General features: G+C 36.5%; 1 protein-coding gene across 2 annotated transcripts in view; it reads right to left on the bottom strand.

Moving 5' to 3' along the window:
- The window catches only part of TM2D1 (TM2 domain containing 1), a 68,217-nt gene extending 56,350 nt beyond the window's left edge, over positions 1-11,867 (bottom strand). For both annotated transcript variants that reach the window (XM_063107181.1, XM_063107182.1), the window contains exons 1-2: positions 11,691-11,867; positions 9,725-9,794 (exon numbers count right to left, since the gene is read on the bottom strand). In XM_063107181.1, coding sequence (XP_062963251.1) covers positions 9,725-9,794; positions 11,691-11,855 — 235 coding nt within the window. In that variant the 5' untranslated portion in view covers positions 11,856-11,867. The remainder of the gene's footprint in view (positions 1-9,724; positions 9,795-11,690) is intronic.
- Positions 11,868-19,727: the final 7,860 nt, after the last annotated feature.

The raw sequence follows: 19,727 nt of genomic DNA on the forward strand, positions 1-19,727 counted from the left end.
AGGCAAACTTTCCCTACTTACAGATGACATGATGCTATATATAGAAAAACCTAAAGACTCTATCAAAAAACTCCTAGAGCTGGTTAATAACTTCAGTAACATTGCAGGATACAAAATAAATGCCCAGAAATCAGTAGCATTTATATACTTAAATAATGAATTAACAGAAAGAGAAATAAAGAAAGCCCATTTACAGTTGTCACCAAAAAAATACAATACCTAGTGATCAATTTAATCAAGGAGGTTAAAGACCTCTACAATGAGAATTACAAACCACTTCTGAAAGAAATTAAAGAAGACACAAAAAGATGGAAAGATATTCCATGCTCTTGGATTGGAAGAATTAACATTGTGAAAATGTCTATACTACCCAAAGTGATCTACAGATTCAATACAATCCCCATCAAAATACCAATCAATGACATTCTTCACAGAAATGGAAAAAACAATCTTACCTTTCATATGGAAAAACAAAAGACCCCAAATAGCCAAAGTAATCCCGAGCAAAAAAAAAAACAAAGCCAGAGGCATAACTCTGCCTGACTTCAAATTATACTACAAAGGTGTTGTAACCAAAACAGCATGGTACTGGCATAAAAATAGACATTCAGACCAGTGGAGTAGAATAGAGAACCCAGAAATCACTCCTCAGGCTTATAGCCATCTGATATTAGACAAAGGCAACAAAAATCTACATTGGGGAAAAGATTGCCTCTTCAACAAGTGGTGCTGGGAAAACTGGATATCCATATGCAGAAGAATGAAACTTGATATGCATCTCTCATCATAAACTAAAATCAACTCAAAATGGATTAAAGACCTAGGTATAAGACCCGAAACTGTAAAATTACTAAGGGCAAATATAGGTGAAACACTTCAGCAGTTAGGTCAGGGCACAGGCTTTATAAACATGAGCCCAAAAGCACAAGCATCAAAAGAAAAAATAAACAAATGGGACTACATCAAACTAAAAAGTTTCTGCACAGCAAAAGAAATCAACAGAGTGAAAAGACAACCCACAGAGTGGGAGAAAATTTTCGCCAACTATGCATCTGACAAGGGACTAATATCCAGAATATACATAGAACTCAAGCAATTATACAGTAAAAATAAAAAATGACCCAATTAAAAAATGGTCAAAGGAGCTGAATAGACATTTTTCAAAGGAAGACATACAAATGGTCAACAGGTACATGAAAGAATGCTCAACATCACTAGTCATCAGGGAAATGCAAATTAAAACCACATTGAGATACCACCTCACTCCAGTTAGACTGGCTATGATCAAAAAGATGGTGAATAACAAATGCTGGCGAGGGTGTGGAGAAAAGGTAACACTACTACACTGTTGGTGGGAATGTAAATTAGTACAACTGCTTTGGAAAACAATTTGGAGGTTTCTCAAACAACTGCAAGATAGATCTTCCATATGACCCAGTAATCCCTCTTTTGGGTATATATCCAGAGGAATGGAAATCATCATGTTGAAGAGATACCTGCACTCCCATGTTTATTGCAGCTCTGTTTACAATAGCCAAGATATGGAACCAACCTAAATGTCCATTAATAGATGACTGGATAAGGAAACTGTGGTATATATACAGTGTGGAATACTACTCTGCCATAAAAAAGAGTAGTAACAACATGGATGAACCTGGAGAAACTTATTTTGAGTGAAACAAGGAAAGCACAGAGGGATAAATACTTCATGTGCTCACTCATATGTGGGGGTTAAGAGAAAAAGGCAGGCAGGAAAGAAAGACCACAGAAGTCCCATGATCCATCAGAGGGAGGGAACATTCCTAGGGCTACAAATTAAAGTTGAGGGGAGAGGGGAAGGGGGAGAAGGTTGGGGGATAATTGGAAGGGGACAAAGGGTATAAAAGCAATTTCTGGTAATGGGTATGTCCCCAATATGAATCTGGCCCTCACATCATGAGGAGGGGGGACGATCAGCTTATTATCTCATGAATATTCAAAATAAATAAATTTTTTAAAAAAGAGAAATACTTGACCCAGTCTCACTCTTGAAATATGAATATAATAGTTAAGTTTCCTTTAGTCTCTTATTAATCCATCCACCTGTTCATCTTTCCATTGTTCATCCATGCATCCATTCACAAATTCATTCAACAACATTTACTGAGCACTTACTATGAGTTGGGCACTGCACTAGACAATGGAAAAGTGGGTAAAATAGGGTCCAAGACCTTGAGTTGCTCGTATTGTGTTCATCATGAAATTAAATGGTGCAAAAAATGTAATTTCCAGTATATCTAATACCACCATAAAATTAAACGTTATAGCACTCTTTAAAATGGAATCTAAAAACCACAGCAATTTGATAGCCATCATGAGAAGGCTCTGTCTACCCCAAGGAATACAGGTATTCCAGTTTGTTGTCCAATAGTGTAGTCATCAGGCATGTAAGTCAGTCAAAGAGATGTCTGGTTAAAAGTCAGAATGTTTCCCTTGATGAGAAGCATCCCATTTCCACAAAGAACTGACCTGCAAGAATATCTATAAACACAGGTTCTTTCTCAAGAAGCAGCTTTTCAAATCCTTAAACCAGTAAGTAAAGAACTATGCCATAAATTTTAGAATTCTATTACTAAATTTTAGATAACTTTTCTCTAAAAATATTACCTTGCACTTACTCAGTTTGAAGCTGTCACTTTCTTGTTATACAAGCCTTGTTAGATCTTTCTGCAGACTATCTAAAATAAGGTCTTGAAGAGACAGTTGCAATACAAAACAGTAATTATAATTCCAGTTCAGATTATTTTCCAATCCACCTTGCCTAATAGAAATGCACTGCTTTTTTGAGAGGACAGATTCCTGCACAAAAATTTTAAAGACCAAGCATTTACAGATGCATTGTAAAAATGCCCTGTAAAAAAATATTAAAAACTAAGAAACTTTATGTTTTTCAACTAGATACTATCAATTGTTCAAACTCCTATATTTTGACAGTTTTAGTTTTCAATGATCTGTAATCATTTCTACTAGCTGCTTTGTATACAATATGAGAAAAATGAAAGAAAGAAAAATGCCCAACGTTCCAGACCTAGGAAAGATATAACAGTGGAAAGAGGTACCAGAGTGAAAGGGAAAACCACACTGCTACAATGATTCTAAAGTTTGACAGAAGTATGAGCTACTTATTTCAAGGGATGAAAATTATATAATTTAGAGAAAAAGGATAAACTGCTACTCCAAGTATATACAGAGATGACATCAAAAAGTAATAAATAAGAAACTTTGAGAGACTGATTTGTTAGAATTCATAGATAGCTCCAAACAGAACTTTAGAACTGGACAAATCTGGATTTAAGTCCAAACTTTGTCACTTAAATACAATGTTCCTTTGGGCAAATTACAAAACCTATCTGAATCCTGTTTCCCATCTGTGAAATGGGGATAATATCTTTTGTAATGCTGTTTTCATGAGGATACTTCAAAAAGTTCATAGGAGGATTTGTATTATCTTTCAATTCTACTTCATTAAGTTTTTGAAGTACTCTTGTGTGTATTAAAAGCATATGGTGTAAAACCATGGTGCTTGGTCAGAGAAAGTGTTAAAAAATTGTTAGGTTCACCATTCTAGGAGGTTAGAGAACTTCAGCATTGAGAATACTAATAGAGAATGAACCTGACATGAAGGAGGCTGAGGTTGAGTTAATCACCAATGGCCAATGATGTAATCAATCATGCCTATGTAATGAAGCTTCTGTAAAAACCCAAAACGTCAGGGTTCAGAAAGCTTCCAGGTTGCTGAACACGTGGAGGTACCTGGAGGGTGTTGCATTCTAAGAGGGCATGAGAGCTCTGCACCTCTTCCCATATACTTTGTATTATACATCTCTTCATCTGGGTGCTCATCTGTATCCTTTATTGACATAATAAACCTGTAAACATAAGTGTCTCCCTTAGTTCTGTGAGGCATCCCAGAAAATCAGACCCAAGGGTGGGGAGAGTGGTTGTGGAAATTCAGGTTTATAGCTGGTAGGTTGCAAGTACAGTTAACAACCTGCTACTTGCAATTGGCCTCTGAAGTAGAGGGCAGTCCTATGGGACTGAGCCCTGCATATGTGGGATCTGAGTCTAACTCCAGATACATAGTGTCGGAATTGAGTTAAATTGAAAGACACACAGTTGGTGTTTGCTGGAGAACTGGTTGGTATGTGGGGAAGACCCACACATACATTTTAGTGGCCAGAGGTGAAGTATTCTGTACTGAGTGTATAAGAGTAGGAAATATGGTTTGGTTCTTCATTCTCTCACTCTAAGCCATTCTTTGGATGTCCAGATTATATTACCTGTAACTAGAATGAGGTGGAGAGGAAAGGGCTGAAGAAAGCTCTAAAAGAGAACCAAGAGGAGGAGACAGAGGGTTAATAAGGGTTACCCAAGACAGACTCAGCATCTCAAATGATTTCTATACACATTCCCAGGTGATCACATGGGATTCCCATCATCTGTGGAGCCAGAGTCCATGAAAGCAATATCCCAAAGTGAAGTCCTCAGAAGAAGCCTCAGAAGCAAAGCTTTCTTCTGACCTTCTCCTGCCCTTCTATCTCTCAGCCTCATTCTCCTCTGAGCCATAGAAACTAGAATCCCTCTTCCCTAAGGCGGGTCATAGATATACTCTAATCTTCCTCTATTCCTTTCTGTCTTGGAGCTGGACATAAAGAAATTCTCTGACCTACCTTGTCTGATTACAGGTCATAAGACCCTTAATCCAGAAAGGGTCCTACTGTATACTCTGGAGGAATGAATGCTACACAGAGAGGCCAAGAAGAATCAGGCCCTGCTGATTCTCCTCACTCGGTCTATTGGCATGAGGTCATACTTTTCTTGTCCAATTACATTTCTATACGGCTGTGCCTGCTTCATAGAACCTAAGCATAAATATAGAAAATTTTCCCTATATCTTTGGGTCTTCATTCTGAAGGTTCCCATGTCATGTAAAACTGTGATATAATAAAATTTTTCATGCTTTTTATTCATTAAAAAAAAAGAGAGAAAATGAACACAATATGAGAAATGAATATAACATTGTAAGTGGCTGTAAAATTAATGTAAGCTTTTGTGATTTGAAATTCATCAATTAAAAGAAGCCTACAACCCTCGAGTTTGTTTATATATACTTTATAATTATTTCATTTCATCCTTAATGAGTTGACCAGTCTCATAAGCAGGTAATATTCTGTAATTCTTAGACTAAAACTCATTAGTCTTAATCAATACTCTTTCCATTATACAATAATTCCATGCTAACATTGATTTCAGCAATAAGTAAAAATAAATCAATATGACAAGATTAAAGAAGCCAATTACTAATAAATGTTAACTAATAGGCAAAATTAAGCAACTTGCTAAAAGACTGAAAATTATTCAATTTGCAGTTTTCTCGCAAAAAAGATTTGGTTCTGCCCAACGTTTAGGATTTAGGAAGCATCAATTCAAGCCAATAACTACACAGTATTTTTCAATTATAAAAAGCAGCAGTGTTTTAAATGCACAATTGCTAAACTAGAAATAAAGTAATCGGACAATGAAGTTTTGTAATAAAAAGGACTGATCTAGGGAGTAGGTGGCTTGGAATCCTATTCCAGTTAACATCATGCCTCTGGACCCTAATCTTGATCCATGAAATAAAAGGGTCAGACTGGATGTGATTAAGTTGGCAAGAGCCAACCCCATATTCATATTTCCAGCATTAAAAGACAGCTCTCCCCTGGGAGTACTGGAGTTGGAAAATCATTTTGCAACTATCATCATAAAGAATGGTTCAGGCCAGAATCATCAATGGATGATAAATCTAGGGGGAAATTCTGATGAAGAATAGGATATTTTCATGGTCTTAATAAGTCTATTACTTGCACAGGAAAAAATATTAAATTAACTGTACAGTGGGAAAATCAGAGTGATCAATAACAACATCACTAATGAGAGACCAATAGGTATCATGTGCCACCAGATGTGAGATGCTGTGGACACCTCATCACATATGTAATTTTCCAGCCTGGAGTGTATAACTTATCTAATCATAAGGAAATAACAGACAATCCCAAAGGAGGAACATTCTATTAAAATAAAGGGGGGCTGTAGTCATCAAACATGTCAGTCAGTTTCATAAAAAACAAAGCTGTGGAAATGTTCCAGTTTGAAGAAAACTAAATGCAAAACCTGATTTTAGAATCCTGTACTGGGGGAAAATGCTAAAAAGTCATTATTTGGGTCATTTGATAAAATTAGACCATGGATTAGATTAAAGCATGTGTACCAGTATTAAATTTACTGAAGTTTATAAGTGAACTGTGTTTATTTTAACAGAATATCTCTACTCTTAAAAAAAAAAACCACAAAAGTATTTAGGGGCAAAAAAAGTATATATACATACATACAAACGCACTCATATACAAATTCAGAGAGAGACATAGTGTGAGTGGGTGAGAGAGAGTATGTGAGAGCAAGCACTCATGCAAATATACAATGATAAAGCAAGAATAACAATATGTTGACAACTGGTGAATCTGGGTAAAGGGTATATGGGTGTTCTTTGCACTACTTAGTCTTGTAACCTTTCTGTAAGTTTAAAATTCTCTTCAAATAAAAAGTTAAAAAATAATATACTCTTTGCAAAACGCATTAATCCTAATTTAGAAGATAGAATAAATAGTGGTTGTCCACTGAGGCAGGGTAGTGACTATAAGAGTAGGAGGGGGCTTCTGGCATGCTGATAATATTGTTTCTTGATCGGGAAGCATTTCCAGGTGTGTTTAGTTTGTGAAGAACTTTAAATTACATTTATGTATACTTTTCTGTAAACACATTATACTTCAATACAAACTTAAGAAAATAAAAAAGACCTCTGTCAAAAGACCACAGCAAAATTTTCTGGAGGTGGGGGTCTAAATATTTTTTTATTTCAGTGATAGGAAAATTGAAAATACTTGCTGATGTATGTCTATATAATCTAGAAAGAACATTCCTTGAGGTCAGGGATCATGTCTTAAAGAAGACTAAAGAGTATATGATCTACACCACCTGCCATATAATAATTTCTCAATAAATAAGTACAAATAATTAAATAAATTCTCAAATTTTTGTAATATTAGAAATTAATTTTTAATTAACTTAATGGTCTTAATGTAATTATTAAATTCATTAAAATAAATTTAGTTATTAAATTATTCATTATAAATAAACACTTTCTCAATAAACAAATGTGCTTCTTAAATGACATTGGCTAACCTGGAAGCATTCTGAGATCACATCAATTTATTATCATAGATGAGTTTCTTTTGCTTTCTGTCCCAATCCTTACCTACTAACCACAAACTCTCCTCTGTAAAAGATTGCTTGCATTCATTCCTATCCAAGAAGTATAGTTTAAGAAAATTAATCATAGTCTAAGGATTCTGCAATAGTTCTTCGTATATTCAGTGAAAAAAAAAAGGAATTAGAAAGATCATTTAACTCACACTTTTCACAACTTTAATAGTTTTCTCCTGTTAATCAATTCTATGTTAGGACCAAAAAGCATGTTTCAAGGGTCATTTTGCTGTCCCTCTCTGATCAGGATTTAGAAGTGATTCACCATAGCTACCCCACTAGCTTTTGTGTGTTTTAAAAAAGGGCAATTAGAAAAAAAAACAAAAACACCTCCTGTGTATGGACACAGCCTCAAGTGTGTTGGGCAGGGAAGGAAGAACCTACCCCAGGTGAATACCTATGTGCCGGCCTAAGTTGCACATCTATCTGCAGGAGCCCCGTGACTCACGTTTGACCCAGAAACTTTGTTTTCTTCTTTAAATCATGATAATGATAATCTTTATCATGATTTAAAGTCACTTATTTATTAATCTACAACATTTTACATATGTTCCCAGATTCAGTTAGACAAATGTACTTAAATTTTACATGCTTTATTCTCTCCAAATGAATACCATATCATTCCTTTATATGGAAAGCCTTACTTTTATTTTTCCATAGCTCTCCACTTACATGATTTATGACCATTTACCTGATACACTATGGCTAATATCATAATACCTCCAAGCTCTTTATACTTCCTAGCAACCTGATCACTTATTTGATTTTATATATGTTTATAAACTTATTTATTAATAATTCTTACATGTATTAATGCTTATTTCATCCAAAAGAGACACATAACTGAGTGGCAGAGCACTTTCTGGGCAGAAACTATTCATTTTAGTTGTATACTATAATTTCTTTTGAAATCTCCATATGTGCAAAGAGCCCGGCAGGCTAGAAAATGCTTCTTTGAGAAGGCTGGCTCCCTGGTTCCTAGTTTTAAGTTAGATGTCTGAGTCACAACAGTACTCACAAATTTCTAACATCTTTCAAATGAATGATTAAAACAACCATATTTGAGAGCTGACTCTTCTTTGTGTGTGTTAACTCTATTCTCTGTGTTCCAAAAGCTACGATATAAAAGACTCTGAACTGTAAACTACGCAAATTACAGCATACTTACAAGTTAACTGAAAAGGGAGAGATTACTTACAAAGTTTCTTTAAGTTTAATACACCTAAATTAAATAAAAGTATACATATTAAGCAATATCTACTATATATGTATATCCTATTACTGTTTATATGGTAAAATTTTATCATTTCAAAATACTAGCAAAAAGTCAATTATAAAAGTCTAACACAACCTTTCAAATATCTTTGCTGACTAGAAGTAGTCTAACAGTGTGCCAAAATACAAAGATGTAAAAGTTAAATGGAGATTTGCTTTTTAAAATATGAGTATGTACAAATTCACAATCAAGATATCAATTATTTGAATATAAATTACTTTTGAAAAACTGAAAAGTTTTTTTTTCTGTAACAAACAAACATAATTCCCTTCACCTCATTTACATTATAAATCTGTTTAAAAATAGCTTTTACTAATAAAGAAAACATCAATATCAGCTTATTTCCTGTCTAATACATTAAAAAATCAGTATACATACAACAGGTGCTTTTTTCTCAAAATACTATCTAATTGTCATAATTATGTACCATGGCAAACAAGAATGCGAAATAGTTCCAACATACATCTATCTGCCTCCCCCTTGCAACATGTACTCCTTTAGAAGAAAACAACTGAACAGAGAGTAGTTTATTAATTTTTATCTGGCATTACACATATTTTAGAATAATAGAAGATCCCCCAAATCATTAGGCTGAGGATGTTATCCATTATCAAAATACATCTCTAAGAAAATACTGATGTATACTTAAAATCCTTACCATACTGTTTGCATACTTAGAATGTACCTAGGTACATTTTACAAGTACATAATGTAAGTGATATAGCTCCTCACTGTACCTTACTGGACTAACAGTCTCATTTCAAGTTCTTTTTCAGTAATTAGGAAACGTAGCTAAAAATGCATCTTTGCATAACATATCTTGGGAAATAAAAGACATCAAGAAAGCTATATAAAATTATTGCAGTTGTTTGGAAAAAATAATAAAAATATAAAACTTCCCAGTTTATATAATTAAGAGAATAAGATTCTTTCTTAAATTAAAGATTCAAGCCCTAGCCAGTTCTCCAATTTTATGTTGTCTTGGAAACTGAATAATGTTATAACTTAAAGAAAAGCACATTTATTAATTACCTTTAGTGATCTAATATTGGCCTATGAAAGTTAATATTTTAAAAATTATTTTTTAAATGTTTCCAAAAGTCTTACCATAAGCTGTGTAGTTTGTACAGTTAACTGGTTCTTGCGTAGCATCATTTATTTTTGGATCTTTACAAATATATGTAGAAAAAAAGTTAAGGAAATATGAACTATATTCCAACATAAAACATTATCATGTCTTTAATATCTCATATTATAAACTCATGTTAATATTCGCATGTAAAGAGAGGCTGCTAATTTGTCCAAGTCAATAAGCATAGGTACGAATATACTTTTAGTGTTGCTAACTAATACTTGAACATTAACTTATTACAGGAAACATGTATTAATATATATTTAAAACTCTAGCTGGCGTTGACATCTTTAAAAAACATCAATCAGGGTATAAGCACAAAGCAAAAATTAAAACAAAAATCTTTACCAAAGTATTATAAGAAGGCTTAGGTTAAAAACAAATCCATTTCCAGAGATTTATTATTGAACTAATTTATGGGGCAACCAGTATTACCAAATACATAATTTCATGTAACACAAATAACCCTGGGAGGTAGATACTATTATCCCAAATCACAGAAGGACAAACTGAGGCTCAAAGTTTGAGTGGTTTATCCAAAAGTCATATAAATAATAGGTAGTAAAACCAGGTTTCCTGATTCCAAGCCTAGAACACTTTCCATCAGACTGCAGGGAAGATGGTTATTTTCTTTGTGGTCATCCAAGAGGATTTTAAGTTTTTGAAAACAGGTACAATAATCCTCAGCCAATAGATTCAAAACAGTCTGGGTATGGGGGGTATGTTCTTTCTCCTAAATATTTTACTGTTAACACTAAAATGAGGAGGTATGGTATTCACGAGATGTGTCTGGAGATAGCCTGACCCGTTTAAGGTTTTCACATCACTACTGGGAATCTCATCTTTACGCCAGGAACAACAGACATTTTCCAGTTGTCATCACCTCAACATCCTATATGCTCATCTCTCCCCAGGGTTCAACTCTTCATGCTGCCTGATTATTTTCTTAGAAAGAATCTCCCTAACATTTTTGCCAAGAAAAGACCGACTTACTAGATCAGTGATTCTCAAACTCCAAGAATAATAGTACTCAGCAAATTAGAGCTATTCTGTGGAAATCAAATAATGGCTACCTCTCCCCAATTATACATAAAGATACTACAGAATTTCCTTCAAGATTTTCTCTCATAAGATCTTATATCTCTGGCTTCTACTATTAGCTTTCCTGCTCTACAATTTGTACAAAACCTAGGTAGGTACAAAAGTAGATATTTTAATTTAAATGTAATTCCATTTCATGTTGTTCCTAAGTTTGTCACAAAGCTGTGTTATGAGCCCCACTTACCCCTTCAGCATCAGCTTCCTCCTCTGTAAATAACACATAAAGTCCCTACTATGCCAGGCACTGTTCTAAGTGTTGTAAGTGTTTTAACCTGTGCTAATTTAAGAATCACAACAGATCTTTAAGTTGGTTCTATTATTATCCACATTTTTACTCATGAAAAAACGGAGTTCAAAAATTTGCCTAGAGTTACAAAGTAGAGCAGGAATTAGCCCCCTAGCAGTTTAGCATCTCACGGAGTTTGAGGATGTGACATGAGGTAATACATGGAAAGTTAATGACAAATGGGCAACACAATTTGGCTAGACCGTATTACTTATTTGTCTCCTCCCAAATCGACGAACTTTACCAGGGTAGAGCCTGTCAATCTTCGTATTACCAGTGCCTAGAACAGGGCCTGGCATACTTCAGGATCTATGCTGAACAAGCAAGCACACCGGTATATAATAGGTGGATCAGAAGAGGGAGCACCAACACATGGGGTGGCTTCTGCCTCTCCCATCCCCACACCTCTCTTCACCTCCCGGAGTCCCTCGATCATTAGTGGCCACAGGTCACCGTTCCCTTCAGTATAGCCCTGGCCCGTGCTGAAGGCTGCGACCCACTCGCGACCCCAAATCTACCTCGCCTCCATTAGGCAGGGGAGCTCCCCATAGAGGATATTGTCCCACTTTTAGGTCCTCGCACTTAAGCGTCTCCTCGCTGCCGGCGGTGGCGGCAGCCCCCCAAGGTCCCGTGGTGACTGACACGACCCATAGGACTCCGAGGAGCTGGGCGGCCACAGCCCCCGGGGCTGCCAGCCCAGAGGTCCAGGCAGCCGCCATGTTGGACACTGGCGCGCCCCCAGACTTCCGGTTCCGCCTCCGCGGAGGGAGAAAGGTGGTTGGAGAGAGGCTCTTAAAGGGACCGCGCAGCGGCTGGAAACCAGTTCCGTCACTCCGCTGCTCCTCCTCCCTGTGGTTCAGCGAAATCACTGGGAGAGCTTTTTAGAAAATGAGCGTCCTGGGTGCCTCCACTGGGGGGAATTTCTCACGAACGGTAGAAAGGAACTCAGGTTGGTCTTTGAGTGCTGGAAGAGGGAAAAGAGTGAGGCTAACCTTGCTGCGGCTTTTCCGTCCTCCAAAAGTGCCAGCTGCGTCCAGCTTTGGGGTAAACGCTTTCCGTACATCATTTCCGTTTAGCCCTGATAGCATTTGGACGTACAGATAAGGAACCAGGCTCAACGACGCTGAAACCACATTGACTTTAGTTACTAAGTGACCGAGTTTACCGGATTTCAGAATCTGCTCTTACTAATTATGATATTACGGCCCTCTTTTGTGGGAGGCTGCCACAAATAGAACTTAGGAACTCTATCAAAAAGGGGCACTTCAAAAAGAAAAAAAAAAAAAGGGGGGGGGCAATTCATGGGTTCAGATCCCCGTACCGGCCAGCTACCAAAAACAAAACAAACAAAAAGTATGTGTGGAGGGGGAATTCACCCTTTTTCTTAAGAGTGAAAATTTAAGTGGGGGAAAATTTAAGGGGGCCTATAACAAGACCAGAGTTTACGACGACTGTAAGTGAAAAGTTGAAGGTTTTTTTCCTCTGTCACTTCTTTAGAAATGTCCATACATTCTGAAAGTTCTGTAGTAGGGAACTTTTATAATGAGAAAAAAATATATTTTTTTTAGTGAAAGTTTAATCCTTTTGTATAACATTGTGAAAATATTTGAAATTGAATGGTGCCTCTTTATCCACATTAGCACTAACTTTGAAGAGTTATATTGAGCGGTGGTTCTCAAACTTTGGGTAGCATCAAAATCACCTGGAGTGGTTGTTAAAACAGAATTAATCAGAATTTCTCAAGCACTTTTTTTTCCCCTTTGGCAGTGGCTGGTACAGGGATTGAATCCCGGACCTTGGTGTTATCAGCACCACACTCTAACCAATGGAGCTCACCGGCCAGCACCAGAATCATAGTTTCTGAATCAGAATCAGAGCCTTGGTAGTTCCCAAGTGATACTGATGTTGCTGGTCCAGAGACCACACTTTGACAATACTGGCATAATATGTTAAGAGAAGGATCATTTTGGAATATAGTCTGAAGGGCATGAAACTATTTGAAGTAATATTTAAGTGTTATAACTACATTTCAAATTTTTCTTAATAAGTCACCTTTGCAGCATTACTATGCTATTTTAACTTAGAACATTTATTCATGATTAATTTATGGTTTAAATCAGATTTAAATGACAGGAAATTTGAAATTTAGTAGTACCATTTTAAACTTCCTGTTTTAAGTGGACTTCTTGCTTCTCTTCTTTCCTTCCTTCCTTCCTCTCCCCTTCCCCTCCCTCTCTCCCTCCAATAAAATATTTATTAAGCATTTACTGTGTACCCAGTATTATGCTAAACTCTAGAGACTCAAAAAATGAAGAGACAAGAACCCAGCAGTTAAGCACTTTATGTTTGGTAAGGGAACAGACAGACAGTTAAAAGGCTGTTTGATAATTATTACAAGAAAAGTACATACCAGTTACTGTAGTAGGGCAATGGTTTTGATTAATATATTCACCCTATAAACGGTACTTGAAACACCATATTTTGTTACTAGAATTAGAATAAAAATCCGGGCCAACTGAATCAACAGAGACATCTTCGTAGGATACATGATCGCCTGAAAGTGTACAGCCTAGAAAACTAACCATTAACTTTAAAAAACAAACAAACAAAAAACGAATAACGTGTACAATAGATAGCTCAACACCATCCCTCGGGCTGATCCTGAGATGAAATTTAGGAAAGGGTTAGGGGTCAAGTATTAGGTAAAATCCAAGGATAAGGATCAGAATCTCTGTAACACACTGTCAACACAAATAACAGAGAGAGATTCTTCAAAGATAATGAATTCATTTGGGAGTGCGCAGAGGATTTGAAAATCTGGGATGAAAGGGTTATGGAGACCATAGGCATATCCAAAGAGGCTGAAGCAAGAGGAAGCTACTAAAGGTAAAAGGAGGAGTACACATAAATTGTTTTGAGACTGAGAAAATTGGTTACAGGGGCATATTGTAGATCATTAGTAGAGACTATGTGTCAGGCAAGTGTTCTTGTGCGTGCTGCTAGCTGTTCTTATGACTCATGTAGCAAGCTGCAGTTTGGCAAGTCCTTGGCAAAAGTTTTGGTTGCAGATATATGTGCATAAGAGCCCCTTAATAAGCCTTAGTAATGGTTTTTTAACATAGGCATGTGTGCATGAGGGCCTGTTGGGAAAATATAGGAAAATGGTCAGGGCCCCTCAGATGTTCAGAATCTTGCCGAGCATTTGATGTAAATATGCAGGTGCACCCAGATGTTCCTTGGTTATTGTCTAATGTAATAGCGCATGTGCACGCAGGTGTCCTGGGTTATGGACTTAAGTATAAAGGATGAGTGGCTCTGAGCCATGGTGCCCCCCACTCCCGGGATGCCCGGGGGGCGGGGGGCATGGGAAGGCTGCTACTGCCGCTGGAGGCTGTTGCTGCTGGCCCCTGGGACCCTCTGAGAGGCCGCTGCCACTGCCAGTTCTTGTAAGTTGCTGCTGTTGCTGAGGACTGAGCTCGTGTCATCTGCCAATGGCTCCCAGGATCTTTCCCAATTCTGGACAATGGGCTTGAAGGGTTTGTGAACTTACCCTAGCTCTACAGGGCCCTTTTTTCTTAATCTTCCAGCTTTATTTTTTTGTTAGGGTTTGACACAGTGACTCCATTTTTATTCTAACAACTTTCACAACACATTATGTGGTGATAAAAGACAACGACTTTGCATTTTAACTACTATTTTGACTCTCTTTCAGAATATTCTTTTTATTTATTTTTTATTATTATTATTTTTTTGGCTGGTAAGGGGATCTTAACCCTTGGCTTGGTGTTGTCAGCACCATGCTCACCTAAGTGAGCCAACCAGCCATCCATATATAGGATCCGAACCCATGGCCTTGGTGTTCTCAGCACCGCACTCTCCCCAGTGAGCCACAGGCCAGCCCTCTTTCAGAATATTCTGATTTTATTTTTTTAATAAAAAAATCAATGGGATTGTTTGATTTTTAAAATACAATTTATCAGTTGGTTAGAGTGCAGCCTTGTAACATCAAGGTCAAGGGTTTGGATCTCCATACCAGTCAGCTGCCCCGCCCCCATAACATACAATCTAAAGAAAATTAGAAGTTTAAAGGAAGCAACTTCCTAGTTTTAATTTATTGAAATTATGATAAAATTAGATGTTTTCCTTCTGACTATTGCTGAGAATAGAATAAAGCTCAGAATATTGCTGAGCTTTGTATTTGTGTCATTTTTCACTTAGATTTTGAAAAATTAACTTTGAAAATGCTTATGCTTTGCTGATTAATCCCATTACAATATCTATTTTATTATCTTTGGTTATCAAGGATTATCTTTTTTCTATCCTACATATATAAACTAAAAAGAACAAAAAGGTTTCCCTGTGAAAGTAAAGAAACAATACAAAATTTTTGATTCTTGAATTGATGATGGGTTAAAAAATTCACTTTCTTTTCTTACTGTCCCTTAATCTACTTTCTCATGGCTCAGTAAAACATATTACTATATTTCTCTGCAAACATAGGCTCTGATCACTACATTGTCTAAATTTAGTAGGAACTTAAATCTCAATGTTTTCAATACCAAATTTCTTTGTCACTTACAAAATTCTATAGAAATTATATGGAATTATGTGGAAGGCAAAAGACATGAATAGCACAACCCAAGGTGGAAATTGTTGTGCAGAAACATTAGGAAAGAGGATTACCAGTGAAGCCTGATGCGAAATCTTCCTCTGGGATTCAAGGGCTCTCTACACTGGATCTTTTTGTTCCTAAGATTTTCCATATACCTAATTACATTAACAGATAGTTTTGCCCCATAGCAAAACTTTCTGAGAAAACCAGCCCAACTCCTGTTTCTATGCTTAAGACAGAAACATTAAGAGGTAAAATATTGTTACTCTCATACCTTTCTTTTTTATTTGACTGTGATGGGCACTTTTTTTCCTCTGGTGATAAATTTATAATATCAGGGTTCCACTAGATCTTTATTACACACTTCTACACAACATTTGAAATTCTACTACAAATGCTCCTTGACTTATAATGGGGTTACGTCCTGAGAAACCCACAGTAAGTTGAAAATATTGTAATTTGAAAGTGCATTTAATACACCTAACCTACTGAACATCATTGCTTAGCCTAGCCTACCTTAAATGTGCTGAGAACAATTACATTAGCCAACAGATGAGCAAAATCATCTAATACAAAGCCTATTTAATAATCAAGTGTTGAATATCTCATGCAATTTATTGAATACTGTATTGAAAGTGAAAAACAGAATGGTTGTATGAGTACTCAAAGTAAGGTTTCTTCTGAATGTGTAGTCACTTTTGCATCATCATAAAGTCGAAAAAATCTTGTCAAGAAAAACTTTTGGGGCCGACCCGTGGCACACTCGGGAGAGTGCGGCTCTGGGAGCACAGCGGCGCTTCCGCCGCAGGTTCGGATCCTATATAGGAATGGCCGGTGTGCTCACTGGCTGAGTACCGGTCACGAAAAAAAAAAAAAAAAAAGAAAAGAAAAACTTTTGGCTGGCTGGGTAGCTCAGCTGGTTAGAGCACAGCCTTGTAACACCAATGTCAAGGGTTCAGATCCCATGTGGGCCAGCCACCAGAAAAAAAATCTAACCATTGTAAAGGGACTGTCTGCTTATCTATGCTGTGGCTCCCAAGTATTTCTGACTGTTCCTCTCTTTGGTGCACTGATTTAAGTAACTACTATCCAATTAAGTTAACTTTGATTCACCACTTAGCAAGGCCTACTCTTATATGCCAAATATATTTCATCTTGAATGTCAAGTGAAGGATCTAAAACTGATCTTATGAGTCCTGCTTCTCAAAAAACAAAACAAACAAAATACATTGGCTTTTCTCAATCTCACCATCAATATCCCTTTTATCAGGTTCAAAACTTGGAATCATTTTTACCCTTCAGTTTTCTCTTTGTTCCTCTTTAATACCTTTATCTAATCAGTAAGCAACTGATATTTTTAAGTGTTCATTCTTTTTTTAAATCCTATCTTTTCATCCTATTTCAGGTAGTCATCATTTCCTATGTACCTTGCTATGGTAACTTTTTACTTCCTCCATTTCATTCTAAGCTCTCTCCCCAACTTTGTTAATCCATTTTTGCACACTGCTTCCAGATTAATCTTTCTCCTCTCTCTCTTTTTAAAAAAATCCTATATCATATTTAAAATCCCTTTCAAAAGTTTTCAGTGATTCTTTAATTTCTTAGAGATGATAGGTAAACTCTTATAACCTAATATTCTCCATGGTCTTTTCAGGTCCTCCATCATCTGCTGTACCTCCCTCTATTTACTTCTACTCTTGGTTTTCTCCTTGTTCTCACTAGGATCTGGGATACTCACTTCCATTTATGTTCTGCTTCATTTATTGAGTACTTTCTATGTGCCAGGTATATGCAGTACGTGTATTCCTTCATTTAACCTTCAAAATTACTATAGGAAGTGAAGGCTGTTACCAATTTCAATGATGAGAATTGGAAGGGTTAAGTAACTTGCTAAGGTAACATATTTTAAGAAATGGTGGAGTCAGGATTCAAACTCAGATCTTCTGACTTCAGAGCTTGTGCTCTTAAAAATTAAATTCATCTTCATCATTCTATGAATAAAATATTCTTGAGGATTCTCAGAGGTAATCATCTTCTGGCATAGAGTAAGCTCCCTGAAAATGTATCAAATAAATAATTTTTTTTTAAATTCCAAGTAAGAGCCAAAGGAAAGCTCACATTAAATTAACAACACAAAAATTAGGTTAAATGTGGAGGACATGGATGTTTGCTGGCGTAGACAGGCAGCTTCTCGTAAGGGTGAGACTTGAGTCTAGTTCTAGAGGAAGGGTAGGGCTATAGGACATTTCAGGCAAGGGAAAGATGAATAACCACCAGAAAAACCATCATATGGTGGGTGATTCCATGGACATGGAGTACATTGAGTTTGGTCAGAGTAAGATCCTGGAGTGGTAAAGTGCAAGATTAGGTTAAAGAGTGAGCAAGATAACTAAAGATAACCTATATCTGTTATATGACATTTTTAGAGAAGTGCTGCCTTAGATACTTTCTTATCTTGTTATTTAAAAACAAATAGTGTATGATACCATTTATATAAAATTGTGAAAAGTCAAGGGAACTTTTTGAGGTGATGGAGATTTTCTGTTTCTTGATTGTGGTGGTGGTTACAATGTTAAATTTAATGAACATTTACAACGGGTACATTATATTAAATGTAAATTAGATCACAACATAATAGATTAAAAATATATACTTCATAAAATTAAATTTATTTTTAAAATAGTCAATTAGATAATTCCAAATATTAGGCCACAAACGCACATTTTTGTCTAAAAGGGCCAGGACCAGGGTAGGCAAGAAAGGCATTCACTGCAGGTTCCTGCATGGGCCAACCCTATGCACGCACATCCCTGAGATTGAGTGCCTCACTTCCTCAGCCTTTTTGATGACTTCATAGAGATTAAAATTTCATTCCATCTCTTTTTTTTTTTTTTAAATATGACCGGTAAGGGGATCTTACCGCACTCTCCCGAGTGAGCCACGGGCAGCCCTTCATTCCATCTCTTAATATGCATTGGTACCTACACCAAATGTTATAGATATGTTGCCCTTAAATTTTGTCTGTTGTGCAATAAAACTTTGTTTTTCCCTTGTTTAAAAAAAAAAGTCAGCAAGGAGGGGAGAGTTTGGAAGGGACTTGAATACTAAGAAAAGGAATTTGGACTTGGTTTCATGGTCAATTAAAAGTCACATGATTTTTGAGAAAAGGGGAATATGCTATTCCCTTGACTTAGGAAGCATTTCCTTCTCCATTTTACCTAAATAAATGCCAAACACCCATTAAGACCTGTTTAAGTCCTAAGTTATGGTTTTAACAAGCATAATAGATCTCTTTATTTTCTGAAGCTTCTGGTTTTATTCTATTTGGTAATTTTTTTTGTATAAGGTTATTTGCCTCAGTAGTTAGTTAGTTCCTAAGAAGCAGGGACAATGCCAGTATTGTCTTATTACCAGGCCTAAGAAGTTATATAATAACTGAAAAGCGCCGAGTGCATGATCTTACAAATGTCTTTATGTTACAGTTGTTTCGTATGCATTACTCGTCTTCCTTGAGGACTGGGGTACCATTTTATACATCTCCCCACAGAGTCAATCACAACGTTTAATAAATAGCTCATTTACTCAATGAGAGAGACACCAGGAGGTTGATTCTCTCTATCATTAATGAGTGGACTGTATTAGACAAAGTAAAGCGCCTATCATCAAAATTCGAGTTAATTACATTACAGAGAGTGGAACAATGCCATTGTGGCATGTTTTTCCACAGAGTCAAGTTGTGACATCAAGAATGAAAATGTTAAAATTGTTCAGTGAAATCAACACCGGACTTAAGAGTCAAAAGACCCCGTCTGGGCCACAGACTTTGGGCCCATCAATGAACCTATCAGGTGCGCGGTTCCTCCACAGTGGATGAGATGGTGCACGGCGCCCGCCGGCAAACAGCAGGCAAGTACCGCTGGATTCGTTTCTTCAAGTAAGTGAGAGGAAAACAATAACCCCGCAGTGACACTTCTCAGAG

This window comes from Cynocephalus volans, chromosome 8 (assembly GCF_027409185.1).
Source record: "Cynocephalus volans isolate mCynVol1 chromosome 8, mCynVol1.pri, whole genome shotgun sequence".
Taxonomy (NCBI): domain Eukaryota; kingdom Metazoa; phylum Chordata; class Mammalia; order Dermoptera; family Cynocephalidae; genus Cynocephalus; species Cynocephalus volans.